Source organism: Parambassis ranga, chromosome 15 (genome assembly GCF_900634625.1).
Source record: "Parambassis ranga chromosome 15, fParRan2.1, whole genome shotgun sequence".
NCBI lineage: Eukaryota > Metazoa > Chordata > Actinopteri > Ambassidae > Parambassis > Parambassis ranga.
Genome location: NC_041035.1, coordinates 21,186,673 through 21,202,360, shown reverse-complemented (window position 1 = coordinate 21,202,360; position 15,688 = coordinate 21,186,673). Strand labels below are relative to the sequence as shown.

General features: G+C 48.4%; 3 protein-coding genes across 3 annotated transcripts in view; 2 read left to right on the top strand and 1 right to left on the bottom strand.

Moving 5' to 3' along the window:
- The window catches only part of LOC114446941 (acylphosphatase-2-like), a 14,428-nt gene extending 3,090 nt beyond the window's left edge, over nt 1–11,338 (bottom strand). Inside the window, exons 1-3 of the mRNA XM_028422860.1 lie at nt 11,274–11,338; nt 635–862; nt 174–190 (exon numbers count right to left, since the gene is read on the bottom strand). Of these exons, the coding sequence (XP_028278661.1) occupies nt 174–190; nt 635–704 (87 nt within the window). The 5' untranslated portion in view covers nt 705–862; nt 11,274–11,338. The remainder of the gene's footprint in view (nt 1–173; nt 191–634; nt 863–11,273) is intronic.
- Nucleotides 11,339–12,405: 1,067 nt separating this feature from the next.
- LOC114446923 (forkhead box protein G1-like) lies at nt 12,406–15,362 on the top strand. Its single transcript, XM_028422837.1, has one exon. It carries the CDS (start codon nt 12,761–12,763, stop codon nt 13,997–13,999), a length of 1,239 nt encoding a protein of 412 aa, XP_028278638.1. The 5' UTR covers nt 12,406–12,760; the 3' UTR covers nt 14,000–15,362.
- On the top strand, nt 12,761–13,999 carry foxg1b (forkhead box G1b). The gene has a single exon (XM_028424070.1). It carries the CDS (start codon nt 12,761–12,763, stop codon nt 13,997–13,999), a length of 1,239 nt encoding a protein of 412 aa, XP_028279871.1.
- Nucleotides 15,363–15,688: the final 326 nt, after the last annotated feature.

The following is a 15,688-nucleotide window of genomic DNA, read 5'->3' as shown; positions in this document are numbered from 1 at the left end:
GAAGACACGAGGAGAGCACGAGGGGACATCCAGGTTTATCCAGGACAACATGAATACACTGAACTAAACCAGGATCGATCCTGGTCCGCAGCAACGTGTCAGCAGCAATAAACAGAAACAAACAGCTGATCACAGATTGATTTTAAAGGTGATGAAGCAAAAGCATCACTCACCATTCTGAAGCAGACACCTGACAAAAAGAGAGAAATCAACATGTAAACACATGCACATCTATACCCTCTATGTCTATGTGTAGATCTATGTCTTCTATATCTATGTCTATGTGTAGATCTATGTCTTCTATGTCTATCTCTATGTGTAGATCTATGTCTTCTGTATCTATGTCTATGTGTAGATCTATGTCTTCTATATCTATCTCTATGTGTAGATCTATGTCTTCTGTATCTATGTCTATGTGTAGATCTATGTCTTCTGTATCTATGTCTATGTGTAGATCTATGTCTTCTGTATCTATGTCTGTCTAGTGTGTGTGTGGCTGCAGGAAGTGAAGTGAGACCCTGCTGGTTCCTAAATAAAGCAGCAGTGGATCATTTTACAGCTGCACACACAGCAGAGGCCAAAACAGAGGAGGAAGAGGAGGAAGAGGAGGAAGGAGGGACTTAAACATACACACCCTGAACGTGACCGAAGATTTCAAAGTCCACAGACACCAGGTGACTTCCTGCTGAGTCGTCTGCAGACATGCTGGGAGGCAGGAATGTGCCTTTGACGGAGGAGGAGGGTAAGAACTGTCCTCAGTCTGCAGCGTCTCCGTGTGTCTCCGTGTGTCCCCGTCCCCTCACTGCTCTGCACCTACATGGTCACGTCTTCCTCCAGAGGTTTTAAAGGAAAACCTCACCGCCTGTCAGAGGGAGGCAGAGTCTGAACCATCAGTCATTGAAACATGAAATGCTGCTGAGCTCTTTGTAGAAGCAGACGGATCGCTGACAGGACTAAGATTGTCTTTTTAACAAAAATCCAGATGTCCTCCAAAGTATTGATTACCTTCATCCAAATGAATAACAACAATAAAAAAATCATGTGTTATTGGATGAAGGCATGGTGGCTCCCCCTGCTGGCTCCTTTCTTGCAGTACATCCTCCTGCTGTGGCTCCATGTGGAATCATTTCCTCCAGTGTTTTTGTCATGTGACCGCTGGCCACATGTCAGCCAATCAGGGCTCAAAGTCTCTCACCTCTTCTGTTTATGCAGTTTAGAGGGTTAAAAAAGCCCCGACGGCACTGAAAGAAAGAGTTTTTAAATGATGATGAGAAACAAACAGCGGCCGGCTGCTCGTGTGCTGTAACACCTGAGTCCATGTGTTTACAGAGCAGTGTGTTCAGACCCACACTCAGAAAATAACAGCAACCGAATCCTGAAGGTCGCTGATCTGAGTACACACACACTAACCTGCGCCCAGCACACAGTCCTGTACACCCACCATCCTCAGGGAGGAAACCAAACCAATGCACTGAGACACACACAGAGACACACACAGACACACACATCTGTGTGTCACCCTCACAGTCAGCTTGTTGAAAATCAATATATTTTGTATAAAGTTGAAAAGACAACAACCCATCCTCAGCAGCTCAGGCTTTGAGGGCTCGTGTTCCTGTGGTGCCCTCCTGTGGCCACTCATCAAATGTCTACTCTCCAGCTGTTAGAGCTCAGTTTGTGAAGTCTGCTGTTTTCTAAGGTTCTAAGGTTAAGGCTAAACAAAACATTCATGTGCAATGAACTCTGGGATATGTCGGGCTGTGAAGGATTCACCTGAAGCATCCTTCATCACCTGGAAGGGCACATCTGAAGGAGTGGGACAGCGCCGCTTCCACACAGTTTATGGACAGAAGTCTGACAGATGCTGTCAACCTCCTGTCCCACAGGGGGCGCTCTGCAGACAGTCCAGAATGAATGGAGCCCTAACATGTTTAAACAGCTCATCAGCTTTTCAAACAACACATTTAATCCTGTTACTTCTGATCAATACACTCTCATTCTATAACTATCAGTGACGTCACCACGAGCCACTTCCCAGCATCCTCCGCTCTGATTGGACACATCAGCCAGCAGCAGCAGAGCCCCTATAGAGACATATATCTGAGAACTCTGAGGGAGGACCTCCTGTCCCCATCAGTCCTAATCTGAACTGACCAATCAGCAGCCGTTCATGCTAGTGTTTTGTGGGCTAACTCAGCTTCAGTGTGTTTACAGTTCAGCTCTGAGGGAACTCACAGCGTCACCTGACCGCCTGTAAACGTCTGCATGGATTCACTGACACCTCTGAAACACAAGAGGTCAGCAAAGCACCTGAGACCTCCACCCACTTCCCTCTGTTGTCATGGAGACGTTTCAAGTGTCACTACATGATCGGCATGTCCTGTTGCTAAAAAGAAAAGAGGTGAACCAGGACACACACACACACACACTTAAAACTGTGTGAGGAGTGTTTTCTATTGTTCTATTCCAGTCTGTGAATTTTATGTCTGCATCCAATGTGTGTGATACTCACATATCCACGTGCCCTGTGTGTGTGTGTGTGTTCACACTCGCCTCTACTATGTGTGTGTGTGTGTTCACACTCGCCTCTACTATGTGTGTGTGTGTGTTTACACTTGGATGAGCCTTCTGTTCGGCGTGCAGTCGCTCTCAGTGAGCTGGGTTTTTAGGTCGCAGTGTTCTTTCTGCCACTGCCACACACAAACACGCACACTGCCACACGCACACACACTGCCACACACGCACACTGCCACACACACACACTGCCACACACACACACACACACACACGCACACTGCCACACACACACACACACACACACTGCCACACACACACACACGCACACTGCCACACACACACACACACACTGCCACACACACACAGCCACACACACACACTGCCACACACACACACACACACTGCCACACACACACACTGCCACACACACGCACAGGAGAAGATGCTGGCCGCTATTAGGCGCCGGGTTGCCGAGTTTGGGTGGGTGGGGGTGGTGGTGTGTGTGTGTGTTTAGGGGGTCCCAGAGGTCTTGTCATGCATACGGGCACAGAGCCAAGCTGAGAGGCTGTGTGTGTGTGTGTGTGGTGCTGCAGGGTCTGAAGCCTCTGCTGCTGTGTAACATGTCGACTCTTTTTAGTAATGTCATCCAGTACACACACACACACACACACCGTAACATGCTGGACTGTATGTTAACATGACCCCTACACACACACACACTGCTCCGTGGATTCAGACATGAGCAGTGAGGACTGTGTGACTGGATGCGAGTCGACAGCAGCAGCGTTCAGCCTCACATGCATTAAAGCTACAGGACTTATATTAGATTCATTACTCGTCACTGTGCTTCACTTTACCCCACATCACATCCAGTCACATGACGGCCAGCATCTCCACGGCCAGTGATGTAACTCAGCCTGCAGCAGCCATGTTGGAGGGTTTTGGATGTTTGCAGTGAACAGGTTGATGTAGGATCATTAAGTGTGTGTGTGTGTGTGTGTGTGTGTGCTTCCTCCTGCTGCTCACACCGCCTCTGTATTTAATGTCAGAAATAATGTACAGGGGACTTTCCTTCTGTGATGTTCACAAATCCAAAATATGTTTTCCTTTTTTTCTGCAGATCATATTTTTTGAATATATTTCTACAAATTAAATGTTGGAAACTATTTTTCTTGTAAATATGTGAATTAGATGTTTGTAAAATTAGGGATAAAATGTTATTTTTCTGTCAGAAAATATTAATAAAGCGCTCTCATAAATCTGGAGGTTCCTGCAGATTTACCTAAATTAATTTTTCTTATAAATTTAGAAATCAACTGTGAGCGAGTGTGTTGCTGTTTTTCAGACGCATTCAGCCACGAGAAGCAGCATCATCAGTCTGACACATAAAGAGAAGGAAGAACTTTATTCCACACGTCTGAGTTAAAAATCCTCTAAAGATAAAGTGTTCACTCCAACAAGACTCAGCACAAACATAAAGTCCTGTCCTCCTCAGCACCCAGCAGGACGCCATGATGGAGTCACATGTGAGCAGCAGTCACATGACCAACACCAGACAGGATGGAGCTGACCAATCAGAGCACTCTGACTGATCATGTGACAGGAAGGAGAAACTTAATCTGTGAGGTTTAAACACACAAGTGTTTTTGTCCAAAATGTTTTTTTCTTTTCAGTGTTTCTTGCTGAATATGTGATGATAATAAAAAAAATTTGAAAATAAATGATTGTAATTATTATTAAACCTCCAGCTGTCAAAGAGAAAATGTCACATGCTGATTATAAACTCATCAGGAGGGACGAGCACAGTGGTGTTAGGCAATGATTCAGTTAAACGTATATACAGTACTATATGTAAGTGTGTGTGTGTGTGGGGGTGTGTGTGTGTTGGATGTGTGTGTGTGTGTGGGGGGGGGGGATGTGTTGCCAACCCGAGTAACCAAATTGACCTTAATCAAAGGACACAGGAGCAGTGGGCCGCTATAATACACACAGACCTGGAGGGTGGGAGAGAGCCGGCACACACGGTCAAAACACACATTCATTTACACACCCGCTTATTCATGCACACACTCACACACACAAACACAAAGCCTGGTGTTAGCCAGCAGCAATTTTTGAGAGGAAAGCAAAAGAACATTTGTCTGGTCAGTTGGTGTCTGACTCCTGAGTCCACACAGGACACAGGACGCCTGCTGTGTGTGTGTGTGTGACTGTTTCAATACAAATATTTAACACTTGTTTTTTTCCAGCTAATTTCCCAGAAATGCTCCTGATAATTTCACAGTGAGCTGGTGCTCAGTTGTTCCTCCTCAGTGGGAGCTGCGTCTGTCTGTGTGATCAGTGATCATCAACACACATTACAAAGATCTGAACATTTTCTGGCTCCAGCCTTCCTGGATACACAAGCTGCCTTCAACCAATCAGATCAAAGAGGAAACACAACAAGCTGCTGAGGCTCTCCGACAGCTAGCATGTAGCAGTTAGCATGTGTATAGAGGACTGTTGTGTCTCTGTGAGGACGATATGAGCATAAAGACACTTTGACTGAAACAAACTGATCAAAGCAGAAAAGTCTTCATGAAGCAACAGACACAGAACTGACAGCACTTCCTGACTGGACTCTGATTGGACAGAACTGACAGCACTTCCTGACTGGACTCTGATTGGTCAGAACTGACAGCACTTCCTGACTGGACTCTGATTGGACAGAACTGACAGCACTTCCTGACTGGACTCTGATTGGACAGAACTGACAGCACTTCCTGACTGGACTCTGATTGGACAGAACTGACAGCACTTCCTGACTGGACTCTGATTGGTCAGAACTGACAGCACTTCCTGACTGGACTCTGATTGGACAGAACTGACAGCACTTCCTGACTGGACTCTGATTGGACAGAACCAGACCTGGTTCAGCAGCAGCTCAGAGCCTGGAGCCTGGAGGGTGGAGCTGTGAGAGTCTGTGACCTTCTGAGAGTCCAGCTTTCTTGCAGGGTAACAGAAAGTCACTGTGTGAGTCTGCAATATATTGCACATATTTCCAACCAGCCTCTGACACGTCATGCACCTTCAGCATCCAGCAGAGAGAACGAGGCTGAGCACAGATTCATAAGAGATCAAATGTCAGAGTTTCTTCTAAATTCATATATTCTATAATAATTCTTATTTCCTGTTTTTACAGTTTTTATTCTGCTGTGAATTGCTCTCATTTGGCTCTATTTTACATATGATATAACACATGATATTATGTCCACCCAGCGAGCTATGACTCGTCAGCGCCCCTCTCGCCCTCTCTCTCAGACCCAACCATGACCTCACAAACGTGGTTAAACCCTGCAGCTAAATCCTGAGCTGGGGGGTCATGGAGCTAAAGCAGCTGTACCTCCAAGAATAAGTAAGTCAGTGACTGTACCTGCCCCCATCCAGCACACACTGTTCACACTGTCATGCATAATGCAGCCCGTCCATAATCTATATTTCAGAGGAGTCTCTCACAGACGCTCAGCCGCAGTTTAGAGTGCAACAAACAGAGCAGCAGGTCTGTACACACCGAGGCTGACTGACATCTGCACGCTTCAAAGGCTCTAATACTAATACTGACACCTGTGGCCACTGAAGGAACTGCACCGTGTTGCACAGAGATGGGGGTTGATTGTCATCTGTCTTGATAGAAACGTATTTCCAAACAGGCTGAGTTTAACCAGCTAGCTGTAATGTAGCTACATCAAAGTAGCATTCTTATATCACAGTGTTTGAGCATTTTAAATGGTTAATGTTGTTAATGTTGTGTTAGCAGGTAGGCTAGCATCCAGCAACAGTCGAGCGGCTGCTGGATCAGGGACAGGCCGATTCTTTCATCATGGACCCTTTAACAACCTGAGATCAGATGTTTCCCAAACATCTTGTAACACCTAACACTCTGTGTTCATGTAAATATTAGTAAGTGATGCTGGAAACAATCATGCAGCCTCACTGTGGCTGTGAGGAAAGCAGCAGCGCTGCTGCATCGTCCAGGCCACTCACACTTATTACTGTAAACACTGATGTAAACACCAGGAAACCTGCTGCCCACTGCTGGTTCTGTGTGTGTGTGTGTGTGTGTGTGTGGTGTTTCCAGTCGAGCAGCTCAGACTCTCCCTCCTCCCACCGTCTCTGCTCGGCTGAACTCTCTCTGAACCGTCACTTGAACCCTGAATGAACTTCACTAAACTGACCCATTAATCCATTTTGAGTGTAAAGTGGGTCGTACGGTGGCCCATGAGGGACACCGCCAACCAGTCCAGAGTCAGCAGCAGCAGCAGAAACACCTGCTAATAACCCAACACGTGAGCGTCAGGCAGCAGAGCCCACAGGGAGCGGATTGCATAAGAGGAGGAGAGGAGGACAGCAGCAGCAGGACGGAGCTCCTCTACAGCAGAGAGACTTTCAGCTTCTAATGGACACCAGAGACACAAAAGGATTTTTCTGTCAGGAAAACATTCACGTCTGACACCGTTACAGCCCGAAGCTACAAATACCACGTGTAGACTTAATGTGTCAACATGTTTACCAAGCGCACAGCCGGAGGGCTAAAAGATGACATGAAGGCTGTGTGTGTGTCTGTGTGTGTGTGTGTCTGTGTGTGTGTGTTGAACATTAAGTACACCATGTATTCTGCAGTAATGGAAAATATCTGCAGCTGAAAAGTTTTGATCTGCAGCAGACTTTTGTGTTTACATGTTAGCATTAGCATCTGTAAAGCTTCAGGTCAGGCTCAGACTACAGGAGTCACAGATTATAATCTGAGGAAGCAGAATTCTTTTGAGCTCATAAATGCTCCCAATCCCATCCTCCAGGCTCCAGGCTCTGAGCCGGTGCTGAACCAGGTGTGGTTCTGACCAATCAGAGTCCAGACAGGAAGTGCTGTCAGGTCTGTCTGTGTCTGTTGTTTCATGAAGACTTCTGACAGTTTAGTTAGAAAAGCAGCCAAAAAACGAATCTTTAAAAATTCAAAGCTCTTAATTCTGCGTCCTACAGGTGAGAACACCTGGAACCTGAAGGAGGAGCACAGACCTCAGCGCTGCTGCTTCTGTAGCATCCCTGACTCCATGTGAACACTCTCTTATGCTGACATTAATAAGCAAACGCACACGCCTGGCTTCACCTTCAGGTTGCTGATGTAGGTCAGAGTGTGAGAACCCCAAACATGACGCAGGGAGAGGAGGAGGGAGGCGGGGGAGAAAACCTCCCCGCCATGAAGCTTGTGTTTTGATCTGTAACGGACGTTGTGTTGTCTCCGTGCCTCGTGGCAACATGGACGCTCCGTCGCTGTGCCAAACAGGCCTCCCCCTCCTCCCCCTCCTCATCCTCTCCATGACGAGTGTTTACTCTGCCCCGCTGTGGACGCTTGTGCAAAGCCTCGAAGGGAGTGTACGTATGGAAGTAGTTGTGTGTTGAGGAAAGGGAGGAGTGTGTGTGTGTGTGTGTTCAGTGGGGGTTTCTACTCCTGCTATTATTAGCAGTAAACTCCAGATGACCCTGAAGCTTGCGTGGAGTCAGCCTGATTTAGTTTGGCGTCTCTCGGTGTAACAGCTCAGGCCATAATAATATCGCCAACATGGAGGATGAGGACCCATCTCCGCCCTGCACTGTACTCTCCAGAGGGAATTACCGCTGTACAGTACGGCCGGCTCACGTCTAACCTGCTTTGACAGGATGTAAGTCCCCGTGTTCTGCCCTGGTTTCTCCGCGGAGACTCCCCCTCCCCCCAAAACAGTTTCCTTTAAACTTTAAACCGGATCATGTCAGGCTTCATAAACAAATATGATTCTGTTCGCCGATGACGCTGTCATATCTGTCACAGGTTGTTTGAGAGTGGGTGTCTGACAGGGAGGCGCAGGTACTGGAACAGGTCTTTGTCAAACAGGGGGGCCCGCAGAGTGCCGACAGACGAGGCCTCGACAGCCTCACCTTCAAACCCACAGAGACAGAGGTCAGCCAGAGACCCGCCGCCGAGGTCGGAGGCGCGGCGGCCGAGCCGCCAGAGGACGCTCATGCTTGATGAGCGGCGTTGCTGGTTGTTTATGCTGACAGACAGACTGTCACAGCTCATCATAGCTGTGCACGAACTATCACGGAAGTATCTGACATCGTTTTACTGGTTCACTAAAAACCATTTTGAGGCGATCGAACTGTGAAGGACCAGAGACAAAGACGGAGCGGAGAGCGCTGTGAAATGTTCCACTGGTAATGTCAACAGTCTGATGATATGTGTAACTGTATTAACGTGCAGCAGCGACGGACAGAGAGTGGGACTAATAACTGCAGTTCCTCCAGTGTCCACTTGAGGTCTGGCTTCAAATAATCAGACTGTATAGAACTCTGTGACGTCACAGAGATTTCTGAAGAGCCCCTTTGAGTTTGCAGGGGGTACAAAACTGTTTAAAGTTAGCTTCAGCCTCAGCTGCCCTGCGCTGCGCCTCTTTGCCTGTATTTGGATTAACTGGGAGCGTAGGTGGAGCCGGGCAGTGGAAGCCTGGTGTTAGTTGGAGCTTCCACACACTGTACACAGTGTTTATTTGTGCTGTAAACTTGGAGTTTTATGCACCTGAGGACGGAGCCAGCCCTCAGGTGGACACTGGATGAAGAGCACCAGAGACTGTGGAGCTGAACAGCTGTCTCACCTGCCATCGGGGTCTCCTGGTGCTGGAACAGGCCGCATGTACGTCCCGCTGCACGCGCCGTGCGCCGCCAGATCACATCAGGGCGCTGAGGTCTGTAAGATCAGCCGCTCTCTGTTAGATGTGGACGTGTGGACCTGCCAGTGTGGATGCTTTAGCTCTGCTTACACATGGAGCTCACTCCATACACAGAGAACATGCGTGGGAGGAGCTGACATCATTATTTCATACAGCAGCATCATTAATTCACACTGACATCAATGATTTACTGCGATTACACCAGGAATGCTTTGTAAACTTTGTCCATAAGATCCTGAACGATCTCGTCTAAAGTTATTTTAGCTGCTTCTTTCAGCAGGGCGCCACCACTGACGCACGTTCAGCAGCTGTGTGGCCTCCACACAGTGCTGCGGCCTTTGAAGCTCCGGGGTTCTCCTAAACTGGATTTTACAGGTGAATCAGAGATCAGACCTCCAACGGAACGAGCTGCTTCCAGGAAGGCAGCAGTGAGCGTGAGGCGCTGTGCAGACGGACAGAGAGGAGCTTACAGCAGGTCTGACGGCTGCTGAGTGGACAGAGTCAGCCAAGTTCATGTTTGGTGAGAGCGCACTCACGATAATCTATCTCATAAATACCCGCGCTGTTTTGGCAACACGGCTGTAATCTGTGCAGCCGGTGGCAGCGGAAAAACTGACACCAGCGAGCGGGCCAGCAGACGAGGCTGAAGGAGGAGTCAGACTCTCTCCAACAGCCGCACCCTCGGACCTCAGAGCCAAAGATGTTCAGATGCAGGAACAAAGGTCTGACCTGCTGCTGCAGTTCATCTGGCTGCACACGTGGACGTCAGAGTGGTGCAGATCCTACTCCAACAATGACACGACAGATCTCTGCAAGCAGCACCTCCACCCTGATCTACGCTCACACATCCACAGGAGGGCACCAATATTAAAGAGAAGCCACATCTCACCAAGATAAATACACCAATAAAAGATCATCTGTCCACTCCCATGTCTGCCTCTGTCTTTCTTCAGAGCGCCCTCTGAGTGAAGCGACGCTGTGAAGATCCTGACTGACAAAAACAGGAGAAGCAGAGAAAAGAGACACCGCGGGGACCATGAGGTCTGCTTCAGCTCTCCTCTGTCCATGTGTGGACCAAAGCTTTCCGGCTGCTCCGGCCCGGTACCAGCAGCTCTGCCCCGCTCTGCTGGCCGGCTGGACGTGAACAGTGAGAAACAGAAAACACACACTTTGGGTAGAACTCACACTCATGTATGAGATGATAAAGGGTTAACCCTAACCCTCTGTGGTTTGAGCAGCAGCTCTGAGTCCACCAAATGAGCCGTTTCCACACATCCTGATCAGACCGAGCTGCCCCCCCCCAAACAACTACCCAGTTTCCTTTTAAATGAAAAGTTACCGTGTGTCTAACAGTAAGGCCTGCACAGAGAGGCAGCAGCTCACTGAACACTGAATAACATGAAACACACACGTGTGTGTCTGACGCTGCAGTTTGATCCTGATATGAACCTATTGTGTGTCCATGTTTGTGCTCCGTGCATCTCAGACTGAGCCTTTGTTACAGGTTCAGATCCAGTTAAACAGAAACACCATCTGGCACCGAAACACAGCAGAGATTTAAGGCAGCAGATTGGAGCAGGAAGACCTGAGAGAGAGTGTGTGTGTGTGTGTGTGTGTGTGTGTGTGTGTGTGTGTGTGTGTAATCTGGATTTCAGCTCTGTTGTCATACACAATCTACAGTGAGTGTAAACAAACAGCGGCTGCAGTTTGGTGTGTGTGTGTGTGTGTGTGTGTGTCTGGTGTTTTTGTATTCATTAACATTCCTGCCACACATGTTAAAGGTCACGTGACTCAGAATGAGGAAGTAAAACAATAACAGCGCTGACGGATTCAACATTCAAACAACTCAGGGATTCATGTGTCGATCCGTTATGTTTGGAACAGAAATGCAGCTCTGTGTGTGTGTGTGTGTGTGTGTGTGTGTGGTCAGAAGTTTGAGGCTCTTCACACGCGCTCTACTCCCGCCAACATTATTATGACAGCCGCGTACAGCGGCGCGTGGATCTGATAGGAGCTTACCTTCCTGTCCTCGTCTCCGTGTCCGTGTTCCCACACCTGCAGGCTGTCATTTGACGCGCACCGGGCAGCTGAACGCAACCTGTGCCAAAGACAAGGCGTCGATCTGATCCAACACAACACAACACAGCGCACACACACAAAGCCGTGCGCGTCCTGAGGATGAGGGCTTACCTCCTCCGCTCGTCCTCCTGCGTCAGGGTCCAGGATTCGAATGTTCCCCAAAACGTTCCGCTTCTTTTACTCAGCTGTTTGACTTTATCTGCAGACAGTGTTTTCTGAAATGAAGAGACAAACACACACACACATCACAAACACACACATTACACACATTACACACACTCAAACTTTCTAAATGAGAAACCTTACCTGTGTTACTGTTGGCGTGGAGATGGAGAAACCAAACCAAACCAAACAAATCCTCCATCACAACAAGAACAGCCAGCCTGAACCATCACAGACAAAAACAGTTTTTAATTTTAAAAATCACAGTTTAAAAGAATATGGCTCCTCCACAGGGCGGTGAAATAAAAAATATGATTTCTTGGTTACACTGAAAAATGCAACACATTATTATTATTATTATTATTATTATCATTGTTATTATTATTATTATTATTATTATTACAATTGTCACCAATACTGTCTCCTATCGACAGGAGGCGCTCTGGTTACAGGGTCAGACCTGCCTGCTGGTGTGTGTGTGTGTTCCCTGCCGGCACAATGATTTTTATGGCGGCGCGCTCAGTGCTCTCCTCCTCCGCCTCCTCCCTCTTCTCCCCCAACACACACACACATGAACGCACAGCGAGCGTGCACGCGCCGTGTTTGCCGACATGCATTCAAACTATTATTGTCGTTGAGAAAACAAAGCCGCGGAGGCTCACCGCCTGTGCGCTTTTACGCACAGACGCACACACACACACACAAACATGCGGACGTGCGCTTTTACGCACAAGCTCAGGACGGGATTTTACGCACACATGCACACAGAGGAAGGGTGTGTGACGCACGGCACAATTACACGAACGAATTTAGGGGGAGGTGCACGCGCGTAAATACCTAAACAGGGGTAGAGATTAAAGAGAGCAGATAAAAATGACAGGTTTGTGTCGGCGGAGACATTAAAGGTCGACGAGTCCCGGCTCGGAGACGCAGAGGCGCAGAGGAAGAAACAGAAAAGAGGATTTGTTGATAAAATCACCAAGTTGCAGAGGCTCCTCCTCTCCGTGATGTAGCCGCGAGTCGGAACCTCCTTAATTACTAATTTCTCTACATCGAAGCCACGCTCGCTCGCTCTCTCTCTCTCTCTCTATTAGTCTGTTTTCTCTCTCTCCACTCCTCCATCCATGCATCTCTCATCCTGACCCTCCTTTCTCTCCTCTCTGTCTCTCTTTCGTTTCCAGCCCGGATAACGGAGGTGGACGAGCTTGGAGTTGTTATTTTTTTATTATTTATTGCTTGTTTTTTTGGGAGACCCGCCACCGGGCATGGATGATGTAAAAGACCCGCCGACCGTCCACCGGTCCTCCTCTTTCAGCATCAAGAGCCTCCTGCTGCCCTCCAAGTGCGACCGGCCAGACTCTGTCGCCGCTGCCGCCGCCTCTGCTCTCGCTGGCATCCCCGGCACCCTCTCTCCCTCACCGGGCTCCGATTCTGAGAAGTCGCTGGACCAGCCGGAGGTGGACTCCACCGCCGCGGTTCTGGACTCTGAGAAACCGGGCAAGGAGGAGCAGGGAGGAGAGGAGGAGGAGGACGGTGGTGGAGGCGGAGGAGAGGACAGCGCTAAGGCTACACCGGAGCAGAACAGTAACGGGAAAAACGGGAAATATGACAAGCCGCCGTTCAGCTACAACGCCCTGATCATGATGGCCATCCGGCAGAGCCCCGAGAAGCGGCTCACGCTGAACGGCATCTACGAGTTCATCATGAAAAACTTCCCGTATTACCGGGAGCACAAGCAGGGCTGGCAGAACTCCATCCGGCACAACCTCAGCCTCAATAAGTGCTTCGTGAAGGTGCCCAGGCACTACGACGACCCGGGCAAGGGGAACTACTGGATGCTGGACCCGAGCAGCGACGACGTTTTCATTGGTGGGACTACCGGGAAGCTCCGCAGGCGCTCCGCCACCTCTCGGGGCAAGCTGGCGATGAAGCGCGGGCTGCGCTTCGCTCCTCTCGGTTTGGGGATTAACGAGCGGGCGAACAACCCGCTGTACTGGCAGATTTCTCCCTTCCTCTCCCTGCACCATCACCACCACCATCACCCGCACTACAACGGATCTTCTCCCGGGTTTTTGAACCAGGCGGCCGGATACGGGTCGCTGCTGCCCGCCGTGGAGCAGCTGAGTAACGGGGACCTGGGGCGCTCCATCCTCGGCGGGTCTGCCGCCGGGGCGCTGGGATTGACGAACAGTTATGGAATGAGCACGTCGCCGGTCGGGCTCCTGTCCGGACAGACTACCGGGTATTTTGTCTCAGGGACCCAGCACGCTGCTGCAGCAGCGGGGCCGCCGGGAGGAGGGCCGCCGCCGCCGCCGCCGCCGCCTCATCTTCAGCAGGGCGCACCGGGGTTCGGCGGCCTGGCGGCCGGCGGCTCGCCGCAGTCTCTGCTATCGGACTCCCTCAGAAACAGCTCCCTCCCGGCCTTCTCCCCGAGCGTGTCCGCGGGCTTCCCCGGTGTGCTGTCCCATCAAAAGAGGGTGACCCCCAACGCTTTCCTAAACTGACCCCCCCCCCCCACCTCTCCGTGGCCGAGGGCAAATTATAAAAAGTGGTAAATATCAAACACGAAAAGTAGAAAGAAAACTTTCTGCCCGAGTTTATTTTGATTTTACTGAAAAAGGGACAAACTGTTACCCGCGGGTTGTACAACTGTAAACTAGACTTGCCAAAGGTAACACTATAAGTATATTTCAAGCTATTTATATCTTGTACAAAGATTTTCAGTACTTTCTTTGAGTCGTTTATTTATGTTTTGTATTTATTGTACAATGTATTTAAATTCTATTTGTCAGTGTATACTCATCAGTATTAAGGAAAGGGAGGGGGAGGGGCGGAGAAGGGTTAATAATAATAATTATTATTTATGAATTTTGAGACAATCAAGGAGACAACAAGACAATCAGAGCCTCTTCTGAGAACAAATAAATAAGAATAATAATAAATGAAGCCTTAAAACCAGTCAGGGGTTTTTGAGAGGAAACATAAGCCTACAGTCATATCTCTACTCAGGTTTGACCCCGGACAGGCCTAACGACCACAATATGAGGATGAGGATGATAATCATAATAAAGCTGACGCGAACCTGCTGCTTCACAGAACTCTTCATCTTCAATTATGCAAAACCACTTTTTATCAGAACCCAGCCTGATAAACACACTCACCGTGTGTGTGTGTGTGTGTGGAGGCCTGTACGAGTAAAACCTGCTGCGCATGTGCGCTGAAAGGCCGCCGTCAGACCTCTTATTTGATCACAACCGACGCGTTCTGCCGCCTTCACCCAGTTCCTCTAACCCGCTGACCTGCTCCCGTTTCCGGGGTGAACGCTGTTAAAGGGCCCTGCGGGGTCCTCCAGAACACCCGTCCACAGGCCTCACACACACACACACATTTGAAGAGCTGGGATCTCCACACAGGTTCAGAGGGAGCGGATGAAGAGCTGCGGCGGAGCGCCTCGCGGCCTTCCTCCTGCTCTTCCTCTTCGGTTTTTCATGGGCTCCTTCAACCTGCAGACAATCAACAGCAGACAGGAGGGTTTCACAAATATGCAACTTATGTGTAGTTTTCATTTTCATTTTCCTGCACAGCGGCGTCTGTCAATGGTTGATCCGCTGACCTCCGCAGGCCGCCGCCATTTTCAGTCTGATACAACACGATGTCTGATCTGACGATTTTACCGTAAAAACACAATATGTTCGATTTTAGACTTTTGTTTTCTTTCATTTTTTTCAACACGTTTCACAGCCTGAAGTCAAAAAATTCAAAAGAAAATCAATCATTGTTTCATTTACGGAAATATTTTTTAATCTGAGAACTTTTCTTGTGTCTGTTTTTATAATTATATAATTCTTCAATAATATTTGGTTTTTCAGCTGCGCTAAAAGAGAAGAAAATAAAATAACAAAAACAAAATTAAAAGTCTTCCTGAGAAACATAAAACAGCGCTGAGAGAAAAACTATCTCCGTGTTATTGATCGCTCAGAACCATCGAATAAAGTTCCTTCAAAAATACATCATGATGATGTTTTGATTTTTTTTTAAATTATTTTATTTATTTAAAAAAAATAAAAATTGGAATTACAGCGAAGCTGCACTCTGAAATATGATGATCAATATTTTTGGGCCTTTCTTTTAAAAAAATAAAGAAAATAAATTACATAGTGGAGAAGGAGCTGCAGGATAATAATAATAATAAT

Bases quoted from the DNA above. Each gene is read 5' to 3' on its own strand.
- LOC114446923 (XM_028422837.1), top strand. From the start codon at position 12,761: ATGGATGATGTAAAAGACCCGCCGACCGTCCACCGGTCCTCCTCTTTC.
- foxg1b (XM_028424070.1), top strand. From the start codon at position 12,761: ATGGATGATGTAAAAGACCCGCCGACCGTCCACCGGTCCTCCTCTTTC.